The sequence below is a fragment of the Platichthys flesus genome, chromosome 19 (assembly GCF_949316205.1).
Source record: "Platichthys flesus chromosome 19, fPlaFle2.1, whole genome shotgun sequence".
NCBI classification, from domain to species: Eukaryota; Metazoa; Chordata; class Actinopteri; order Pleuronectiformes; family Pleuronectidae; genus Platichthys; species Platichthys flesus.
Genome location: NC_084963.1, coordinates 20,471,108 through 20,487,657, shown reverse-complemented (window position 1 = coordinate 20,487,657; position 16,550 = coordinate 20,471,108). Strand labels below are relative to the sequence as shown.

General features: G+C 41.6%; 1 protein-coding gene across 5 annotated transcripts in view; it reads left to right on the top strand.

Moving 5' to 3' along the window:
• fbxw2 (F-box and WD repeat domain containing 2) overlaps positions 1 to 16,550 on the top strand; it is a 39,370-nt gene that overhangs the window by 10,163 nt on the left and 12,657 nt on the right. For all 5 annotated transcript variants that reach the window (XM_062412845.1, XM_062412847.1, XM_062412843.1 and 2 more), the window contains 2 exons: positions 14,336 to 14,558; positions 15,151 to 15,345. In XM_062412845.1, coding sequence (XP_062268829.1) covers positions 14,336 to 14,558; positions 15,151 to 15,345 — 418 coding nt within the window. The remainder of the gene's footprint in view (positions 1 to 14,335; positions 14,559 to 15,150; positions 15,346 to 16,550) is intronic.

The following is a 16,550-nucleotide window of genomic DNA, read 5'->3' as shown; positions in this document are numbered from 1 at the left end:
AATGCAGAATACATGCCAAAAAATGTAATCTGTAACGTATTCCGTTACATTAACTAATCTTAGTAACGTATTCTGAATACTTGGATTATTCCACATTGAATTACATTTTATAAGTGTAGGAATGCAGCTTTGTTATAGTGAGTGGATCAGCAGCAGTTTAAGCTCTGTGTCCGCGGATGCGGAGGGCCAGCTGGATGTGCTGGCAGCGTGCGGATCAGCAGCTCCGTAGATCCCCGTTCATGTCCGGGTGGACGTGCAGCGGTATGGAGGCGCCGGGCCGCAGCAGGAACAGCTGAACACCCCCGTCTCGCAGATGTGCATGTAGGTGACCAGGGGGCTCTAGCCCCGCTGCCCCGGAGCTCGGCTTGCTTTTCCGAGGAGCGATTTTCCCGTCCGCCGCCCGCACCGCGGTCAGCGGCGAGATGAGCTCGCTCTGTGTGGCCGACACGTTGGCCGAAGACTCTGTGGGCAGATGAACGAAACACGGTCGGGAGTTGAACGATTCGTTCATCTGCCGGGTACGAGTCTTTGGATCGTTTGCCCAACGGGCAGCCCAACCAGACGAAGGTTGCATCTTCGGCTGCGGTTCTCCAAATCATCTATGTGATCTGCCATGTCGGTTATTTGTTTCTCGATTTCTGTCACTTTAGCCTGCAACACGTCCGTTGTGTCTTCCACGCCGGAGATCCGTGTCTCGGCATCACCGCCCCGCGTTGCCAAAGACTGGATCCGAGATGTTTTTTCACGTAGAGCAGCGAGCGAGCACAGTGTTTACTTTAACATCCAATGACTTTGTAATGTTGTCAGTTATCTTACTCAAAGCCAGAAGAATACTTGGGTTACCAGCGCTCCCGGGCTCCTCGACCTCGGCAGCGGAATCCACCTCGTTAGCATCTTCGGGTTCATCCGCAGCAGGCTCCATAGCGTCGCTAGCGTATTCTCAGAAGCAGTATTTTTCTTGGGTTTGGACCGAGGCATTCTCAGAAAATATTCATCCAGGCTCATAATATACCTACTCCTACGCTCGCTTATAACGTTTCACCAGGTGAACATGTATTTTAGACGGATATTTCAGTGAACCTCACAGGAGCTCAACAGGCAGGTGTTCACACTACGACGCCATCTTGCCAACCCAGATACAGGTTGTTGGTTTAGAACCTGAGATTAATTTAGTAAACTGATCACGGGTGATCAGAGAGAAGCTGTCTAAGTAATGGGTAGGATTCTCAGCCGTTTCTGAGATCTCTGTTGTTTGGAGGGTATTAGTGCCAATTGAGGGCAGGAGATGGTTGATTTTATTTCTAATAGTTTGAATTTTATCATTAAAAAAGGTCATAAAGTTTTTGCTATTTAGGGATCGAGGAATACTGGGTTCGGTGGAGGTGTGACTCTCTGTCAGCCTGGCTACAGTGCTGAAGAGAAACCTGGGGTTGTTTTTATTCTCTTCTATTAGTTTTGAATAGTAGGCGGCTCTTGCTTTGTGGAGAGCCTTTTTATATTCTTTAACACTATTCTTCCAGTCTATTCGATTTTCAACATCGTTGCTGGAGCGCCACTTCCTTTCTAGTTTTCTTGATAATTGTTTTAACTCATTTGTCTGGGAATTATACCACAGAGCTAATTTACTATGGTTGACATTTTTCTTTTTTAGAGGCGCTATTGAGTCTAATGTTAATCGTAATGAGTCTGCAGAGCTATCGACGAGGTGGTCGATCTCAATGGAGCTCAGGTTTTTAAAGAATTTGTTGTTTATAACTTCTGCTTATACGGGTTTAAATCTAATTGGGATTATTTCCTTAAATTTAGCTACAGCACTATCAGGTAGACATCTAGAAAATTGTTTTTTTATTAGTGGCATATGTTCAGGTATTGAAAAATCAAAGGTTATTAAATTATGGTCTGATAGAACTGGATTGCGCGGAAGTACTGTTAAATTTTCAATTCCGACACCATACGATAATACAAGGTCAAGTGTGTTGTTACCACAATGAGTAGGTTTGTGCACACCCTGACTGAAACCAATAGAGTCTAGTATTGAAATAAATGCTACGCTAAGGCAATCTTTATTATTATCAACATGAATATTAAAGTCACCAACAATAATAATTCTATCGGTCTTTAGGACTAAGTTTGATAAAAACTCAGGGAATTCCTTTAAAAATTCAGTATAAGCCCTGGGAGCACCGTAAACTACAGCAAATATGATTGGCTGTTGGTGGTTCCTGGATTGGCGTGGAAGACTAAGAACCAGACATTCAAATGATTTGTAGCTGAGTTTAGGTTTAGGATTAATTGATAGACTGGTGTTAAAAATAGCAGCAACTCCACCTCCTCGCCCAATTTCTCCAGGAACCTGTGAATTGATATGACTGGGGGGAGTAGATTCATTTAGACTGACATATTCATCAGGATGCATCCACGTCTCAGTGAGGGACAATAAATCTATGTTGTAATCGTTGACTATATCATTAACTAAAAGAGCCTTTTTTGCCAGTGATCTAATGTTTAAAAGACCACATTTAAAAAATCTGGGTTTCCTGTGTTGTTTCAGAGGTTGTTTTAATTTGTATCAAATTTTTGTGTGGAGTTCTCGCTCTGTTATTGTTTAATTTCAATAATTTAATCGGACGGTGAACAGACACAATCTCTATGGGGTTTTGTGACTGATCCAGAGGGAGCGCAGAGAAGTGTTTAGCACTGCAGCTCTGCTTCCTGGTCCCAACTATGGGTTTTCATGTTATAGACTGAGTAATATTCCTAGATAAGAGAGCTGCTCCATCCCAAGTGGGATGAACGCCGTCTCTCCTAACAAGACCCGGTTTTCTCAATAAAGTTAGCCAATTATCTATAAAGCCCACGCCGTTTACAGGACACCACCTCGACAGCCAGCGGTTAAAAGACAACATGCGGCTAAACATGTCGTCACCTGTTGTATTAGGGAGCGGGCCAGAGAAAACTACTTTGTCCGACATCGTTTTAGCAAAAGCACACACCGATTCAACATTCAATTTAGTGACCTCCGACATACGAAGCCGGGAGTCGTTGCTGCGGACGTGAATTATGATTTTATTGTATTTACCTTTTTTAGTTTTAGCCATTAACTTAAGTTTAGATTCGATGTCGCCAGATCTGGCCCCTGGGATAATTATTTTTTTTTTTTATAAATGTGTTTATTATTTTCCAGAATGAAAAAGGAACACAGGACAAACAAAAATTAAAAGGATAAGAAAAAAAAAAAAAAAAAAAAAAAAAAACACCCCCCAAACTAACAGGATCAGCACATCCTAGTAAAGAATTAACAGAAGCCACAGTCATGACAATAAATTAAACATACAAATTTACAAAAGACTACACAAATTGATGAGTAAACTAGCAGATACACACAGCAGGCGTTTCACAATGATCCATACTTTAGTCCTTTCCTTGAAACAGTTGCAGTACAGGGTCCCACATCCTATCAAATATGTCTCCCCTGTCTTCATTATGAAGTCTCAGTCGCTCCATTTGAAGCATATTTGCCATTTCTCTCAACCACTGATCGTACGTGGGCGCAGTGTCAGACTTCCACCCACGAAGAATTATCTTCTTCGCGATCACAGTTCCAAATAGGATAGCTTTTTTCTCATATTTATTGGCAGAAGACAAAGGGGTGGTTGCCCCGAGAATGGCTACAAATGGATCCGGCTCCCAACATTTCCCATAAGCCGTAGAGAAGCAGTGAAAAATACTTTTCCAGTATGTGTACAGTTTGCTGCATAACCAAAAAGAATGTGTTAAGTTACCAGTCATAGACTTGCATCTGTTACAAATGGGTGAAACATCAGGAAAGAAACTGTGCAGTTTTTCTCTGGAATAATAGAGCCTATGCACCGTCTTAAACTGAATAAGGCAATGTCTGACATTCACAGAGCAATCATGTACACTTTTTAAACATTCATCCCATACTTCATCTTCCAGTTCTGCATTCAGCTCATCTGTCCATGCCTGCCTAAGACTCGCTGTGTTCAACTGTGTATTGTTGTGCAAGATCCGGTAAAAGAACGAAACCGCCCCTTTAGCAGTAGGTTCAAATTTGTCTCATGGGCCTCATGCTCTACCAGTATCTCAAAGCCAGGTAAATGCATCCTGACATAATTCCGAATTTGAAAGAATCGAAAAAGGTCAGATTTAGGAATGTCATATTTAGCTACAAGTTGTGGGTATGAGGCAAAAATACCGTTAATGTACAAATCACCTATGTTGCAAATGCCTTTCCGCTTCCAGAGAAGGAAAACACTATCAGACAGACCTGGTAAGAAGGAATGGTTTTCACATATTGGGGTATCCAAGTAGGTTTTTGGAGCCTCAATGTAATGTTTTATCTGCTTCCAGATTCTTATGGTGTTGCCAATTACAAAGCTGTTATTAAAGCATGCCTTTTTAACAGCAGTGGGACTGTTAAGAAGAGCGGACAGTGAGGTTTTTTTACAAAGCATTCGCTCCATACTCAACCATGCAGGGCAGGAGTCTGCCTCAGAAGCGGGACCCTTCCTCCACCATGCAAGAACGGACAAGTGCGCAGCCCAATAATAAAACTTAAAATCCGGCAAAGCAAAACCTCCCACATCCTTTGGTTTTGATAGGTGTTTTTTAGAGATTCTAACTGTTTTATAACTCCAGATGAAAGGTATTATAATTGAGTCTAATTGCTTGAAATATGACTGCGCAATAAAACATGGGATGGATTGGAAAAGATGGAGAAAGCGGGGTAGTACTATCATTTTGATTGCATTTATCTTTCCGATCATGGATATTGGGAGGGTTTTCCAAAACTCGATATTGGTTTTAGCTTGGTCAATTTTGCTTTGCCAGTTCACTCGGAGGAGATCATTTGGGTTTTTGGTGATAGTCAGTCCTAAATATTTAAAAGCTTCATAGGATTTTTTAAATGGAATGGATTGCAAATATGCGTTGTTAAATGCTGCGGAGACTGGCATAAGTTCGCTTTTCTCCCAGTTAATAGAGAATCCTGAGAGACTGCCAAACTTATCGATGAGAGTCAGGAGAGGAGGTATTGATACTTGTGGCTGGGAAATGTACAAGAGAATATCGTCCGCATATAGCGAAAGATGATGTTTATAACCAAACATGTCGATGGGAGAGATTAAAGGGCTTTGCCTGATACTAGCAGCAAGTGGTTCGATGATAATGGCAAACAAAAAGGGGGAGAGGGGGCAACCTTGACGGGTCCCACGGTGAACTGCAAATGGAGGGGAGATATTCTGATTAGTAATAACTGATGCGGTCGGATGTGAATAAATTATTTCAATCCATTTCATGAAGGAGGGTCCGAATCCGAATTTTTTGAGCACAGACATCATGTAGGGCCACTCTACTTGATCAAACGCGCGTTGCGCATCCAGTGAAATAACAACTGCCTCTTCTGAATGCTTGGCATATAAGTTGAAGAGGCGGCGTAGATTGAAATGCATTTGTCTACCAGGCATAAAACCGGTTTGATCTGGATGTATAATGGAACATATGCATTCTCTAAGCCTATTGGTCAGAATTTTTCCCAGGATTTTGGTTTCGATGGATAATAATGAAATCGGGCGATATGATGACACCACCTGAGGATCGCGGCCTGGCTTTGGGATTAGCGAAATATTTGCTCTATATAAGGTAGGCGGCAAACCTGAAGTAAGCATCGTATGGTTGAACATGCGTAAGAGCAGAGGTGACAACTTAGGGCTAAATTTTTTGAAAAATTCTACGTTAAAACCATCTGGACCTGGCGCCTTGTTATTAGGGAAGGAAGAAATAACCTGCGTAATCTCATCCAGATTGATGTCTTTATCTAGCACATCAGCCGAGTCCAATGATAATTTAGATAAATCCAGATTCTCAAAAAACGCATCAAAAGCTTGAAAATCTAGGTCGCCCTGTGACTGATAGACATTAGCATAGAAATCGGCAAAACATTCATTGATCTTCATCGGGTCCGTATGTAAGGTACCTCCCTCAGACTTGATACAATGTATGGCTCTGGAAGCCTGTATTTGCCTCAGCTGGCGAGCTAACAGCCTGTGCGGCTTGTCGCCAAGCTCAAAATATCTCTGTCTAACTTGTCCTAGTAATTTTGATACATTTTTTGACACTATAGAATTATATTCATACCGTAGAACAGTTATTTTATTAAGTACTTCTGTTTTCTGTTTGGTTTTGTATGAAACTTCTAACTTGGTCAGTTGATCATCAATTTCAGCCAATCTTTCCTTAGATTTTTTTTTCTCTGCTGCCTTATATGATATTATATGGCCTCTAAGGACAGCCTTCATGGCCTCCCACAGAGTGGAATCATCTACATCGCCCGCATCATTGGTGCTTAAATATAGCTCTACTTTACCAGAAAGATAGGTACAAAATTCTTCATCTTTTAACAGTGTATTATTCATACGCCAATTATATTCACCTCTCTTGTGTTTCAAGTCAAGACTTAAAGAGACAGGAGCATGATCTGATATTAGTAAATTGTGGTAAGTGCAGTCAACTACTGACTGTAGCAACTTAGAATCCATCAAAAAGAAGTCAATCCTGGAGTAAGACTTATGTACTGTGGAAAAATAAGAAAAATCCTTCGTGGTGGGATGGAGAAGCCTCCAGATATCTACCAAATTATAAGACTGCATAAGAGTTGAAATAGTTAGTTAAAATCACCGCCCATGATTACATTTGAATCCGTCAAATTTGGCAAAGCATTATAAAGGTACTGGAAAAAAAACGGGTCATCAAAGTTGGGCCCGTATACATTTACTAATATTAACGGTATGGAGTTCAGAGTCCCACTAACTATCACAAACCTGCCCCTCTCATCTGAAATCGTTTGAGAGTGAATAAATGGTATATTTTTTCTTATTATAATTGCAACACCCCTTGATTTTGTACTGAAGTTTGACTGGTAGACCTGAGAAGCCCACGAGGGACGAAGTATTTTTACTGCTGTTTTTTTAATGTGGGTCTCCTGGAGAAAATATATGTCAGATTTAAGTGCCCGTAAATGTGCATACACTTTCCCTCTTTTCAGTGGGTTATTCATGCCTCTTACATTCCAGCTAGTTATCTTAACTTCACCGTTGCTGTGTCTACGCAAATCAGCTAACATAGAAAGTATCTATTGTACATATATAAAGAAAACATGACTGTGTGGCAAGGAATACTCATTATATTTAAACTGACAGATGTGCTGAAAAAACACCCCATAACAAACACAAAAACCCTCCCCATGAACACAGGAGTAGTGCTTCCATACCCCTAACTTTAAGTTAAAACTAGGTTTAGGGACCAACAAGTGGCCCGGACTAGCGGCATAACTATCCATCTCTCTCCAAACAGGGGAGACACCCCGCTTCGCAAACAAACATCGAGAATAAAATAAAACGTATTAGCCCTCGCACAGACTAAACATGAGCATACCTTGTGAACTGGCAGTCTTTGTTAAACGATGATAGCTTACATCATCCGTCAATGTGGCAGCATTTATCACTTAATGTGTCTGGGATGTTAGTCCGCTGCCCGGTTTGCAGCAGCGCCGGCGGTTACATCCCATCCCTCAGCCTCGCGGCTCAGGAACTTCTCGGCTTCGGCCGGGGTGGCAAACGTGCCGGTGTTGTTGTTGACCGTGACCATGAACTGCGCTGTGTGTCGGAATCCACACCGGATCGCCCTGGCCCTGCATTTCTCCCTGATGGCTCGAAAAGCTTGACGTTTCTTCATCGTTGCCGAAGTGAGATCCGGAAAGATGTACACCGGGCGCCCGTCGTATTGTAGAGGAGCTTTCTCTCTTGCGAGCCGCAGCACAAGCTCTTTCACCTGGTAGTAGTGTATCCTCGCGATGATGGCTCTCGCTTTGCCGTCTGTAGCCGGAGCCAAGCTCCGGTGGGCCCGGTCCACTTCTACTGGGCGGCTGAAGTGCTCCTCTCCAAACAGTTTAGGAAGCAGCTCAGACACAAACTCTGTAGGCCGGCCATTTTCCGTTTTCTCCTTAATCCCGACAATCCGAATATTTTGTCTGCGGGAGCGGGCCTCCAGGTCGTCTAGCTTAGCTTGTTGCTGCTTGTACTGGGAAGCCAGCGCGTCGTATCGCTTCTCCAGCCCTCGTGCGACTCGGTGGTGACTTCAGTAGATGACACCCGCTCTCTGACTTCGGCTAGGGCAGCTTTAAAGTCCGAGATAACTCCATTGAGCTCGGTGAAGCTCATGTCGACCCTGCTGCCCAGCGTGTTTATGGCTGTCAGGATGTCTTCAATGGTAGTAGGAGCTGGAGGGCGAGCTACATTAGCGCTAGCTTCGCACGCGTCTATTAGCATGGTACAGTGGTCGCCAAAGTCGTCCTCCCCGGGACATTTGTCCTGCTTCTTTCCTTTGCCAGCTTTCTTCATCTTGACTAAGATGCTGTAGTTCACTTCTGGTACACGAAACGATGATTAAATGTCTTATGTGCGAGGGAAATTGTAAAGTCGGGATGGAGCTCCCCTTACACACGTCTACTCCATATCTAAACCAAACCGGAAGCCCCCCCCTGGGATAATATTAACTATAGTCGCTGGTGTCGCTAACCTGACGTTTCTCAGAACCGAGTCGCCAATAATCAGAGTTTGTTTATCAGCGGGTGCCTCGCTGAGAGGAGCGAATCTATTTGAAACGTGAGCTGGTGGCTCTTTAATCGTGGGCTTTTTAAGTCTAGCACTATGCCCCCTCTGGAACGTCACCCATCTGCCCTGGGCTCCCGGCTGCACAGGACTAGTATGGGGACTGCTCGTTAAGGCTAAGCTACGTGCTAAACAACGTGGCTCCGCGGCTAGCGGGAGCTGGCTAACTACAGCTAACGGAGTTTCTAGGCTGCGAAGCCGAGCTTCTATGTCGCTAAGCCGAGCCTCCATCGCTATCAACACACTACATTTATCACCATTTGTACCACTACTGTTAAGGGAGGCAGAGGAGTAGGTAAACATTAGACACTCGGAGCAAGAGAGAGCAATGGACCAACAGGGAGAGACAGAGGACATTTATCCTTGCTTTTAAGTAACAATATCCTATGAAATTAAAAATGTACATTTGTAACAGTGAAACGTGTCATCTCTCATCCCAGAGGCTTCTTCAGTTCAGTTTGACATTTCAATACATTTTATTTTATTTGTATAGCCCATATTCACAAATCACAATTTGTCTCATCGTGCTTAACAAGGTGCTACAATCCCTGCCCTAGCCCTCAACAAGAGTAAGGAAAATACTAAAGAACAGATTCATATCTAGTGGCCCTGAGTAATTTATCCCATTCCCACAACTAAATAAGTTAAACAGGTAGCAGAGCATTTGTTTGCAAGGCAATTTAACAAAATCTCGCCTTTGGCTATTTCGAATGCCACCAAAAAACTTGCCTTGGTGGTTGACTCTTGAATCTCAGTTTGTCGGTGAAAAATGTTGCTGAGACTGTAAATTAGCCGCCAACCTCTAATCTGTAGCCGCCTGTTCTTGCGTTGACTGCTTGCTCGGTACACTCGGCACTCATTGTCCACTTTTCGTTTCCTTGATCCACTCATTTTACAGAAAAGCTCAGAGGGCAAAGCAAAAAAGTGAAGGGAGATCATGTGCCCTTTCGAGCCCTATACAGCCACTCTCCCGGTCAAATTTAATTTTGCTGTCGCTTTTATCCAAAGAGACTTACAATAAGTGCATACAACCCAGAGGGTACAAACCCAGAACAACAAGAAGCAAGAAAGTACAATTTTTTCAAAAATAAAGCAAAACTACAAAGTGCTATAAGTAAGTGCCATTTATGTGCTACTAAATTGTTGGTTAGGGTTATTGTTTGTTTTTTATTTTTATTCTTTTAATATTTGGAAAAGTTCGGTGGGCCGGATTAAAAAGCCCGTGGGCGGTACTTTGCCCATGTCTGTTCTAGAATAACAAATACATGACATTTCCATGAAAATAGTTTGGCCATGGAGAGTCATGGACTTGAAAATGACATACTACCATGTTTAACAATCATAGTCATTGTGGTCTGCAATGCCATTCTAAGGAGGCTACAGGATCAGATACAAGGTGACACCATACTGTAACTACTAGCACCTTTCATGTGAGGGAGATTCAAGAATTTATTTTATAGTGTATGGAAATCAAGAAAAACATTCATAGTCACATGAGACACTCAAATGATTCATTTCATCTGAATTCTTTCTGACAAAAGTGCTATAGCTATATGGCCTGCTGCTGAATGTGGATATTTACTGAAAAATTTAAATTCACTCATTATCTACTCACCACTAGGATGATGGAAGGGTGGTTGAAGTTACACTCAGAGTCTCAGAGGGTAAACAGGGTTGCAGTCTAAGTGACCACTTTCTTAAGACCATATAAACCAAAGAAAAAAACACAACATGCGCCTCCATACTGCTCCTGAGGCGTCCAATCTGAGCTGCTCATCTGCCTTTTACAGTCCCTTACAAAATCTCTCCAAAATAGAATTAATGCAAGAGCTTTCAAGTAAAAATAATATATCAATTTAAATTAAGCTTTTCAACAAAAGTATAAATGAAAACCCAATTCAAATTCAAGTAACTTAATGAAAGAATATCAAAACACTGTAAATTCAAGGTTAGCAGTCTATCGAACAAAGATTTCTTGAAGTAGCCTAGTAGTTAGGGTTAGGGTCAATGTCTTTATTAAGTCAAAAACTGAATACATTTAATTATAATTCAATAGCATTTCAACAATGTTTATTATTAATGTTCATACTGAAGATTTAAGTAAATTAAGGTTTATATTTAAAAACTAAATAAAGAGCTTTTGAAAAAGGCATCTTAAAATGAAGTGCTTAATTTTAGAGTTTAAGTTTCCCCTTTTTTCTTGATATATTATTACGTTACAAAGAGAAATAAACTACCATGTGGTGCTACCATAAACACGGAAAAAGCTGTGCAGGTTAAATGAAGACTACCGTAAATGCAAGAAAAGTTGCGCAGGTTAGTCAAAATCTAATAACTTGTCCTGGTCCGTATAGAACGGCATCTGGGTCTTCTCCGGACCGTAGTCCGCCTGTTCGTGACCTAATATAGTGGCCGATTATTTTCGCTACAGCTTGCTCTTAAGCTTGCTCTTCAGTTGAGTCCATGCTTTGACTGTGCGCGGACACCCTTCTTACGGCGCATTGATGCATGTTGCGGAATCAATTTGTTTACAAATCGATGCCGTTGATTACGTCGGCGCGTCGCCCCAACTCTGTCCAGGTGTACATAGTGGTGCAAACACACACAGGCCCTTGGGGGAGATTGTGTGTGGGCTTAAAACATGGTCTAAATCAGGGGTTCCCAAAGTGGGGGTCGTGAGAGACAGGTTGCGAGATGCTGTCAAAAAACTAATTGAACTATATACATAAATATGAGTTGAAATTAGAATAATATTGTTTTTTTCCTTTCCCCCCCCTTACAAAAAAACATTTCCTTTATTTCTTTACGATACAGGTTAGCGACAGCATTAGATCATTTTACAGCGACACCGGTCACAAAGTGGCATGTACACAAAAGTAGCTGGCTAAAACTCTTCTGCAAACAGCTGAAAATGATTGACAGTCACAATGAAACGTTGGTTAATACCAACCAAATCAAGGAGGCCACAGGAACAGGACAGGCTAGCGGAGCAGGAGAGGTTACCTGAGCAGGAGAGGCTACCTGAGCTTGAGAAGCTACCCGCTGGCTAACGGAACTATTGCCTGGCGCATCACAGATAAGGCCCAGGACATAATGTGCCAGCTGGTGGATAGAGTTAAGAAAGTAAATATGCTTTACAGTTAGATGAATCCACAGATATATCAAACTCTGCCCAGCTGCTTGTTTTCGTCATATACAGCTTTGATGGAAAACTTAATGAGGACATGCTGTTTTAGCCCCCCACTGGAGGGAACGTGCAAAGGTGAGGACATTTTTGAAAAGCTTGACATCAAGCTAAAAGAAGGACTATTTTGGGGAAATTGCATTGGTCTGTGTACGGAGGGGGCTGGAGCGATGCTGGGGAAAAAGAAAGGACTGAAATTGAGAGTCTTACAAGTGGCGCCGCACATAAATTTCACACACTGCATTATTCACAGAGAATCTCTTGCGAGCAAAACGCTTGAACAAGACCTTAAACATGTTCTTGATACTGCTATTAAAATTGTAAACTACATAAAAACACGTCCAATTAATATTAGACTGTTTGTCTCTCTGTGTAACGAACTGGGATCAGAGCATGAGGGCCTGCTGTTCCATACTGAAGTCCGATGGCTCTTGCGGGGAAATGTGCTGGAGCCTGTATGAGCTGCGGGACGAGGTGTGCCTAATTCTGATGGAGCATGGAACCCAGCTCACTGACCACCTCAATGACCCTGCCTGGTTAACAAGGCTGGCGTATTTGTCTTGCATATTTGAAAAATTAAATGGACTTAATCTGGCACTGCAAGATGAAAACAAAAGCATCTTGTCAATGATGACAAAAACTGCGCATTCAAGAGGAAACTCGAGCGCTGGTCAGCGCGAGTGAAAATGAGTAGTCTCGATATGTTTTCTGAGCTGGACGAATTCATCGAGGAAAATGCACTGACTGTGCAGTGAAGAAGTCCATCACACCCCAGCTTCAGTCCCTCCTTGAACACTTTAGTAAGTATTTTGCGGAGGAAACCGCTCCAGAGCGATATGACTGGATTAGATCACCGTTCACCGTTACGAGAGCATATCATCTGACATCCGAACTGGAGGACGCATTGGTTGAACTGTCAAGTGACAGAAACTTGCAGACAGCCTTTAACACTGAGACGCTGGCGGAGTTTTGGATTTCGGTCGAGTGGTAATAACCACAGCTATCCAAGGCCGCTATGTATCTACTGATTCCCTTTGCTTCTACTTACTGGTGCGAAAAAAATGTCTAAGCACTGACCTACATAAAAAATAAATACAGATTGCGGCTAAATGTGGAGGAGGAACTCCGTGTGGCTGTCTCCAAAATAAAGCCCAGAATGGACTTGCTCTGCTACAAACATATTGCCCACCCATCTCATTAGGTGTGTTTAAGAAATGTAAATAATGTGTAGGCTAAAATAAGTAACCCTAATAAGTAAAGTTTTTGCACATGGCAGCAATAAGGTGCCTGTTGCAGGTTATGCATACAGAAGCGCACAGATCTTGTCTGTGTTTGTCAGACAAGACTTACCTGCGCACTTGTTTATAATTGTATGTTCACTCAGCCCTGCTGTTTAAACAGGGAGATTCCCTGTATTCTGGTTGTGTTTAATTTCTCAAATTACTATTAAAAAAATGTCATCTCTGTAAGGCTGTTGTTCTTTTCTGTTGTATTAATGCCCATTTTGCATAGGCCAGGGGTAGGCAACCTTTACTATCGAAAGAGCCGTTTTGCCCCCTCTTCCCCCAAATCAAATTTGTCTGGAGCTGCAAAACATATTTGATAACACAGCTTATAAAGTTATATATATATAGTTATACTATATATTAAAACTATAGTTTGTTGCATTTATTAAGTTATAGAACAACAATTAAGAAAACTGTTGACATTATATTGCTTTTATTAACTGTTACGACAAAGGAAAATACCAAACTCGTCTGAAGAGGAGAAACCATACAATGGCAAGTATAGGCCTACTTTGAAATAAATTAAACAGAACTATGCGCCTATTTGAGTCCTCCACATATATGTGTGTATAAGAATGAAATGTATAAATAAGAAGTACTATATTTTGAAATAAATAAAAATATAGAGCTGCAGCCTAATAGCCTAAAAGATATATTTTAGTTGACGAAATATTAAAACTAAACGTGAGATCAGGTCGGACTGGAGGCGGACAAAGAAACTGAAGCTCGGTACAAACCACCTGCAGCCTCTGCTCTGGTCAAGAAGCTGCGGTGCTTATCTCTGAGCAGCTGCGACCAGAGAGACTCTGTGTATCCAGTGTTAAGAAGTAGCCACTCAGTCACTGAGCGGCTGCTTCACGTGAACGAGCTCTGATCTCACTGTGTGCCCTGTGGCCTGTGTGTGTGTGCGCTGTCTGGGTGCAAGTAGTTCTGGGACACTGATATTCCTTCTAATATGTCATACTAGACATAGGTCTTACAGTTATTGGATATTGTGGTGTTTAAAAAACACCACAATGTCCAATACGCCCAGACACACCTACGAAGAGATACACACATATTTTACATCTGGTCTTAATGAGTTAAAGGGAAATGCGCAAATAATTCAATCTCAGAATATAAACACCATGAGTACAAAACTATTCAAAAAAACTAACTAAGTGTCCATTTCACTGTAGGTAATTAACTCTTGTCCAGAAGTGTGGCAGAGTGTGTGTCGGGAGGTTGGCTGGAGGATTTATGAGGCCATTCAGGATGCACCACACTGGAAGGGAGTCTACCTGAAGGCCAAACTGCGTATGACGCAGCTGAAAGAACAGGAGGCCTTTGAGACATCATCCCTCATTGGTCACAGTGCTCGAGTATATGCCCTCTACTATAAAGATGGCCTCCTCTGCACAGGTACACTTTCACTCTTTTGTTTTTTTTTCAATTTGGTAAAATTACTATTGTACTATACAAACAAAACTATTTTGAACAAACCACTTTTGTAGACTATAATGATTATTGGAATGTAAAATAAATCCAAAATGTTACCATCCATACTCAAGGGTGTAAAGTAACAAATTACATCTACTCACGTTACTGTAATTGAGTAGTTTTTTATGTACTTTGTAATTTTTTGAGTAGTTTTTGAAATGGGTAATTTTACTTTTACTTAAGTAGATTTTGACTGAAGTATTGTACTTCGCTACATTGGAATTACATCCGTTACTGAGTAAAAAACAACAACATAGTTTAAGGCGCAAGGCAATTCTCACTGCAGTGGTAGATCCTGCAGTGGATGACGTTCCCTCACGTGCACGTTCAACATATGAAAAATGATCATAAAGTTCACTGTTCGTGAAAAATATACGATTTGTTTACTGCTTTACAAATTGCGCAATTTAAGATAGAATTAGGACACCAGTTTGACTCATATTGACATCACTTTGCTCTTCTGGAACAAGTATTACTGCGATGTTTAGAACTGGGACGTCTTCTTGTTTTTCAGGATCTGATGACCTCTCAGCCAAATTGTGGGATGTGCGCACTGGGCAGTGCATTTATGGAATTCAAACACACACCTGCGCTACAGTGAAGTTTGATGAACAGAAGCTGGTGACTGGGTCATTCGACAACACTGTTGCATGCTGGGAATGGAGCAGTGGGTCTAAAATCCAACAGTTCCGTGGCCACACAGGAGCAGGTTGGCTTATATTAATTGTGATAAATTCACAGTAATTCACCTCGGCCGCTTTTGTCTCAGCTGCCTTATGATCCATATTACATGAGGGACACAACTTACAGCCAGGTCCCGCCTGTCCCTCTTGCTAAAACGGTCTGTTCAACTTTGTCGCAACATCTAAGACATCAGAGGAATCTTTCCTGGCTTAACACAATGGATAATAGGAAACCAACACTCGGTGACCATTGGAGCGTGTTACAAAAGTTTGACTGATTTGCTCCTTCCAGAAATTACCTCTTAAAATGGAAACATCCAAACGTTTAGCTCTGATAGATTTCATAGTGACATTCTGCAAAGCTAACAACTCTAAATGGGAGAGAGTCCTTGACTCTCATTAATTTTTTCCCAGCCGTTTTTGGTGATTTTCGAGTTAACTGTTTGACAAATGTCGTTGAAAAGTAATGGTACACTATTCCCGACCGAGCCACATGTTTTGATTTGCATGTACAACCCCAACTAATACAAAGTTGGGACAGTATGGAAAATCATATTAACAAAGACAGCAGTGATTTCTAAATTAATTTCATTTGAATTTCATTGCGGACAGTATGAACATAAGATATTTTATGTTTTGTCTTGTCAATTTCCTTTTATTTGTAAATATACATCCATTCCGACCATTGAGGACTGCAACACATTCCCAAAAACGTTGGGACAGGGGGAATTTAGGGTTAGTAATAATGATTAAAAATGTAGTGATTTGAAATAGGTGTCAACAGGTGCTGTAATCATGACTTTGTGTAAAAGCAGAATCCAGGAGAGTCCATCTCTTTAGAAGAAAAGATGGTCCGAGGATCGCCATGATCGGTTAAGGAAGAAGAAAAGAAGTAGTTAAATAATAAGTATGCAGAATAGTAATACATGTCCAATTCAATAAACCAAACAAAAGACATTTTATTAAAAAAAATTATGAATGGGTTTTTAAAAGAGGATACTGAGGTAAATGGTCTGTATTTATATAGCAATTTTTAGTCTTGATGACAACTCGAAGTGCTTTACAGTACAGATTTTGCCATTCATCCATTCACACCCATTCATATAGTGTATCTATCTGCAGCAGAGGCACATTTTGGTTCAGAATCATGCACAAGGACAATTTAGCATGGTTAGAGGACACCCTACCTCCTAAGCCACAGCCGCCCCGAAAGTGAGGTGGCTTGTCTGGA